Below are 7,348 nucleotides of genomic sequence, written 5' to 3' on the forward strand. Positions count from 1 at the left end.
CCTGTCTTGCGCGGGGCCCGAAAATCGCTTCCCCACCAAGTCTGCCGCAGAAACAGACAGCAAGCGATGGGAATACGAACCGAGGCTTTCCTTCTTCTGTTCCGCTTCTAAATAAATCAAGATAACGGCGCATTTTTAAAACCAAATAGATTCTGAATATACCTAAGTAAAGCACTGTGAATCAGCCAGCCGGGGGAGATTTACGGAACATTTAACAAGTATATTATTTTTGTATTGATTTATCTCACTGAACTTCCTGCAAAGACATAGTCGTATGTGCTATTTGTTATCAGCAGTCCACTTGTCACTTTGATTTGTATCTGCAGGGACCCTGTAAAAGTATCAGTCAGATGACGGTATGGAAGTGTTAAAGGGGAACAAGAGTAACTAAAAGTTTTAGACACTATTCATATTGCTTAGAGTGAGGGTGCAATTTACTGGAATTAGCAATGCAAGGCTCTGGGAAGGTTTAGTCTGCAGATTACTTGGTATAATAAATAGCTTGGTACCAGTATGATCAAAAAAAAAAAAAAAGAAAAAGAAAAAGAGAAAGAATTGACTGATCATATCAGGCCTCAAAAAATGGACCCCTGACATTTTTTCCTGTCATGGTTTAACTCCTGTCAGCAGTCAAGCCCCTTGCAGCCACTCATTCACTCCCCCACCAGCAAAACTGGGTAGAGAATTGGAAGGATAAAAGCTGGAAAACTCAAGGGTTGAGACGAAGACAGTTTAATAGAGAAAGCAGAAGCCACACATGCAAACAAAACAAAACAAGGAGTTAATTCATCACTTCCCATGGGCAGGCAGCAGTTCAGCCTTCTCCAGGAGAGCAGTGCCCACCACATCTAAGTGTCACTTGGGAAGACAAATGTCATCATGCCCAACATGCCCCCTTCCCTCTTCTTCCCTCCACTTTATATCCTGGGGGTGATGTCACAAGGTCTGGAATATGCCTTTGGTCAGTTGGGGTCACCTTTCCCGGCTGTGTCTGCTCCCACTCTCCCAAGCACCCCCAGCTTCCCCGCCAGCGTGGCAGTCTGAGAAGCAGAAAAGGCTTTGGCTCTGTGTAAGCTCTGCTCAGCAGTAACTAAAACATCTCTGTGTTATCATCACCGTGCTCAGCACAAAGCCAAAACATAGCTCCACACCAGCCACTTCAAGGAAAATTAACTTCAACCCAACCAAATCCAGCAAATCTTCTCAATTTTTGCAAATTATGGATTTTTCCCCTAGGTTTTCATACCTCTTAATCACTGATTAGGATTGCCTCTGGGTGGCATTTTCAATACACAGCATTAAGTTGCATCTCTCAGCCTGCAGTTTTCCTAATTCTTTCAATCAGAGGAAATCATCCTTGCAGTAAAATTCAACAAGCCCATTAGTCCCATCAGCGTTGCACAGTCGACTGTAAAACAGCACAAGCAGAAGACAAAGCCACTGATCCCTTAAAACCAGCAGAAGAACCATCATATGAACAAGCAATGTGAAAATGCTGAGTTTCAGCCAGACCTGCAGAGGTTCTGTAAACAAAGCAGAGGGTGAGGTGCCTCCCAGCCCACAGCAGCAATGACTGCCTTAGCACTAGAGTTAGCGCTTACCCAAAACCAAACATTTGAAATAAGCAAGTTCAAATAAGTAAGTTCTTGTTCAATTTTCCCTCTCACTTAGCCCTGCCACTATTATAGCCCCCAAGGAAAAAACAATCTGTAACTGAGCCATGAAGAGACTTGATACATTATTAGTGAGGTTGATAATGCAGAAGTGGACGACTTCTAGATTGAATTATAACCTATTCTCATCACATTGCTATCTTCACACCCAATTTTAAATATGTCACTGGAAAAATTGCAGCAAACATGTCTTGCATAGAATAATCTCTTCTACCATTTCTTCTGTTTGGCACATCTTGCTGATATATTGCTGAGCCTGAACAGTCATAATGATCCAGAAAGGGGAAGAGGAGGAAAATAATGTCCAACCTTATATTGCTTTTTCTGTTAGTCACCCAGAGAAAGCAACGGAACGTGAAGTTAGGTACCTCCTGGGAACACTGGTAGTGGATTTTGAACTCAGGTCTGCAAGTGTGAAATGACTGGCCAAAATTTCTGCTCATGTTTAGACCCTCAGAAAAATTCCTTTTTAGTCTTGGGTGGATTTTTTTGTCATTCTTCATTTCAGAGATGTTTTAGAGGCAAATAAGGGAATTTGCAACACCAAGATGAATAAGAAAAGAAATATTTGCTGAATTATTTATTTAACACACTGCCAGAACACTGCCATAGCTGAAAAAATGTTAAAGAAATCCATCAGCTACTTTCAAAAAGTATTGCAAAACTCATCAGATACAATCATAAGCATTATTGTTCTGTTGTCTGCTTGCTCCCTATTCATTCCACCCATGCTGCCAAAGCTGTGCTGCTAACACACAACATTCCAGAGCCTTCTTTTTATCCAAGTGTCAGTGTAATTGGTATTACTTACTCAAACTTTCTGAAAAGTCTAGGAAGGCAGAGGCTTCCATAATGCACTCTGGCAAAAATGGTGTAAAAATGGCTGATTTGTGTATTTTGTCCATCTCAAACAAATCAGGCAGAGGCTTTTTTTTCATATATATAGTACTATGCCAACATAATCCACAGGGCTGAGATTGCTAGTTTGCCAGCAGGCAGCATCAATCAGTACAGTAGACTTTAAAAGGCTTTCACTTGATCAGACCACCAACAGAAACTGCCCACTGGTTTTGTCTATATTGTGTCAGTGTCCTGCAGGTGTTTCTCAAATAGCATCAAAATCTGTTCTAGTTAAATATGCCAAATAAGCATTTGCTGAAATGGGAATTTTCCTACAATTTACCCCAAAGAATTCCTATAATTTTTCACTCCCTTTACAGACTTCATACACAAACAAAAGATTTATTATGATTACAACAGTGACTGAACCAGCTGTATGCTCTTCTGAAATATTTTGGCAAGGGAGATAGTGTTCTGTTTTCAATATGAAAGGCATTTTTGTAGCTTAGAGCAGATTTAAAATATTGAATGTATCACTAAATACAGAAACATGGGACTATTTCTCAGGATATTTTTGTAGCATTAAGAGATTTTAAATTTCTTTTTTTGTATTTGACACACTGAAGCAAAAATTAGTAATAGTAAAGGTCTAGAACAGATTTTATTAAAAAGATTTGTGTGTGTATGTGGGGCTTAAATGGGCTTTACATTATTTAAATGCTGTATTCTTGCAATTGAATTCTGTTTTATGAATAATTCTTTTTATGGCATCCTCTCTCAAACAAAATTCTGGATCAGGAGAAGGAAACTAGAAAACAGGAAAGGGATATTTCATGTTAGTTTAGTTTTTAATTTCTAATTTCTGGAACTGATACGGTCCCCTCTTGATTTTTTATGAGCTCAGGGCTACAATCTCATCCTTCTGACCAAATTCAGACAGTAACTGTTAACAGTTTCAGTCCCAGTTTCAACTGGGTTTTACAGCTTTACCTTCTCCATCCTGAGAGTGAACTTAGGGTGACTTGATGTGTGTCCACCATGGAAAGACTTTCATGGCAATTCTTCTCTTAAAAGTCTAGTAGGAAATGGATACAGGCTTTAATTACAAAATCTCAGATAACACAATGATCATACCACAGTTCATGAACCACAGAAATATCCTCCAGAAAGTATTATTTGGACAAAGAAATAGGTTTTAATAAAAACAGAACTAAACAAAACCCTTAAAAATACCTCCAAACCAAACAAATAACCTTCCAAAATCCTTGATTATGTTCATCATCCTCATAATTAACTTTCTAGACAGACTACTAAGAATATTATTTTTTGGGCACTAACTTAAAAAGATAATTCAAAGTGACCTGTTGCTCCATAAATATTTGCTTTTATTTGGTTAATATGGATAGTATGACAAATGAGCTTATAAATTCGCATGGTGCAAGCATGAAATTATAATTTTGTGAATTAGCTCACTAGTCATAAAAACCAATCCATGTTTGGAGACTGAGATCTCAGTGTGAGCATACAAAAAATTTCATGTTAAAGAATCACTGACTACTTAGAGTTTGCTTCATTCTCTTACTTAAATCTGCCCACAGATACACCAGAAGTGGAATGTCAGCAAATACTTTTTTTTTTTGCAAGAGTAACTTATGAAGTTCCAAAAATCTGTAAAGGTTATAATGAAATGGAAGCTGAGAGATTCAACAGTGTCTCTGGCTCAGTTGCCAATAGTTAGCTGTTTCAACAAGCTGTACCTCTAATGAGAAACAGGGAATAAGACTAAAGATTAAAAAAATGTACTCACAAACTTCTTTATGAATCTGGCAGAGAAATAATACATCAACAGTGGCAATTTTCCAGCAAACTCCACAGGGTCCTTGGTATTCAGAGTCATTCTCTTTCAGTTCATCTTCCTGCCAATAGTCACAGAATCACAGAATAGTCTAAGCCCACCACATCATGTGTGATCCATGTTCTTATCATTTCTAGTCCAAGCAAGCTGTTAAGCTGCCAGGATAGCTAACAGTCAGGTCTGGACAGTGTTTCACCTGGATGTGACAGGCAAGGATGTGTTATACTCCGGAGGTATCATCTCCTCTCCCTGTCAACTGCATGAGCAAAGCAAGTGTGTATTATGTATCTTTCCATTTTGAGCAGGAGACTCTCATTCCTAGCAAAGCAAAATATCCTTCCGTGTCTGTCTTCACATGGACTTCATTTTGTAGCAATTCTTCTATGCCAAATAATATAATTTGTACTTTAGCTCCTCACTGCTCAGAACCTCTGCTTTTCTGGCTATATGTAAACATTTCTACATATATATATAAATTGAAATACATAAATTTCTTTTATGGCTGTCCTGGAAGTCTACTCAAATTTAGAACAGTCCAGTATTGTTTCTGGTTTGTCAGTCCAGGATTGACTGTGTCTCTTCATTGTGACCTTTCAATAAATGTACAAGCTCCTCTGAGTGGAGCTGCACCTACTGAACTGCAACAACTTTGTTGCCACAAGAACACAGCCAATGTGGTGATGTATTCTTTTTATAACTGAGGTTGAGTTAGCAAAAACAACCCACTTTCTTTCAAAAAAAACTTCCAAAACCTCAGGTTATGCCTCTTTGGAACAGGAAACCACTGGGAAGACACAGTGCCATAAATTCTGTTCCCTTAAAATGGCCTCAGTATGTACTCACATCAGGAGAGTGCTTTCTACTTGTGGCATTTCTTCACATCTTGACTGTTTTTAGCTGCGATAGACGTAGTTTTCTCCTTAATAGCTGGTACAGTGCTGTGTTTTGGACACTGCATCAGCTACAGCCACAGCATCCCTGAAGCAGGAACCCTACTGTCCCCCAGGGTATTCTCTGACACTACACCCAGTGAATAATTTTTTCTGTGTATATGCATGTTGGCATAAAGCCCAGGGAGTTATGGATGTCTCAGACCAGATTCCCACAGCTCTCTTTCTCCACTCTCTACAACTTTTTGATCTACAAATTTTTATCATTAAAAAAAATCAAATCAAAACAAAACTCATTCCCACAAACTCTCTTGAGTTCCTAAAGCTTTTAGTTCTCCACCACTTCCAGGGTTGGGGAGAATTACAGGCAACAGGAATTAAGTTTTCCTGCAGAGGAAGAAACCAAGATTGAATCCTGCAGGAAATTCCCATCAGATTCACCTAGCAGGGAACACCTAGCTAAGAGATGACTGAAAATGGAAGCAAATAGTTAAACGTCTCTCACAGAAGGGTTATTTTTCTGAGGGCCTTCAAGAAGTATGTTAAATCAGTACTTTGTAAACATATGACCATCTCTTGAACTGTCATAGCTTCTGTCCATGCTCCTAGCCTGTTCTCCTCATTTTGCAGTATTTTTCCTTTTTTTATTTCATTTGGTGGAGATACTTCCTTATTTGCCAACTGAATTATTTTAAAATATTAATGTCAAATTGTGTGGCTTTTTCTATGCAACAATTGTGGTTTTAGATGTTAAATATTATATATATATATATAATATCAATTTCAGGTCACATTTAGCTTTAAATTAATATCAGGGAAGTACTGATAAAGAGCTAAGCCAACTATAATACCCAGTCTCACAAAATAGCCTCATGCCCACTGTGTGACTAGACCAAGACTCTTAATGGCGAGAACACCAGAAAACTTGTCACTGTAACAGATGAGAAAATATTATTTATGTGCAGAATATATGGACAGAAATATTGAAAAAAATATCTCGCAATTAACAAATCTTCTCTTGGCAAGTACTGTTGGATATCAAATAATCCATGCTGAATATCAAATATTTCTTTTGCATGGTCTGTGTCCTCCCACTATCTAGAAGAGAGCACATGATGATTCCTAAATCAATTATCACTCTTACAAACATGTCCGTTCCCAGAGTTACTGGTTTGAGTCCTGGGGGAAGCCACATTTTTTGCTGATTTAGAAAACCTTGGAGCTTTAACTATTTTTTTGCATTTCTGTGCTCTGGAGTCTGGAGTTCACAGTTCTTACAGCTAAGGCAGTTGAACTGTGGCAGCCATTCATCTTGAGAAAACTGAGCAGAGAAACAAGCATAATAAAGCACAGATTGCTATGAAGGTATACAAGAAGTCCATAGTGGAGCCAGCAGGACGCTATCAAAACAGATAAGGAGCCCAGCCCAGGTCTCAAGCACGGGACAGCACTGAAGTGTGTTGATCCTTGGCCTGGCAGTAACCATAGCAGATGCTAGATGAGGAGACTTGCTAGAGAGCACATGGCATGCACTTAAAAATGTAGATGCCAACGTTATTTAGGAACTGTCTGTTCATAGGGAGGACATTCAGAAGTAACCCCAATGTGACAGCACATTGCTAAAACACAGAATGGTCTTGGTCACCCCGAGGAGTCCTAACCTGCATCAGAGGAGGATTAGGCTGGACACTAGGAAGAATTGTTTCACAAGGAAGGATGATTAAACTTTGGCATGAACTGCCCAGGGAGGTGGTGAAGCTGGCATCCCTGGAGGTGTTTAAGATAGCGCTGAATGTGGCTCTTGCTACCATGGTCTGGTTGACATTTTGATATTCAAACCACGGGATGGACTCAATGACCGCCGAAGTCTTTTCCAACCTGGCTGACTCTGTGGCTCAGTCAGGCAGCCTGGAAACAGGGCTCTGGCTGCTGGGCCCCGAGGGGCCACGGGCTACAGGATGCTTCAGCCCGGGAAACCACCGCATCCCCTCCCGCGGCATCAGAGAGCGGTGGACAACGCGACAAGCTCCCGCATGCCTCGAACACCTCCTCCCGCGGCGGGGGAACCTCTGGCAGGGCCTGTGCGGGGC

The 7,348-nt window shown here is 40.0% G+C and overlaps 1 protein-coding gene across 1 annotated transcript in view; it reads left to right on the top strand.

Moving 5' to 3' along the window:
* The first annotated feature begins 7,103 nt into the window (after positions 1-7,103).
* ADAMTS12 (ADAM metallopeptidase with thrombospondin type 1 motif 12) overlaps positions 7,104-7,348 on the top strand; it is a 144,731-nt gene continuing 144,486 nt past the window's right edge. The window contains exon 1 of the mRNA XM_031063069.1: positions 7,104-7,335. Within this exon, the coding sequence (XP_030918929.1) occupies positions 7,104-7,335 (232 nt within the window). The remainder of the gene's footprint in view (positions 7,336-7,348) is intronic.

The sequence above is a fragment of the Geospiza fortis genome, unplaced genomic scaffold, assembly GCF_000277835.1.
Source record: "Geospiza fortis unplaced genomic scaffold, GeoFor_1.0 scaffold174, whole genome shotgun sequence".
Lineage (NCBI taxonomy): Eukaryota > Metazoa > Chordata > Aves > Passeriformes > Thraupidae > Geospiza > Geospiza fortis.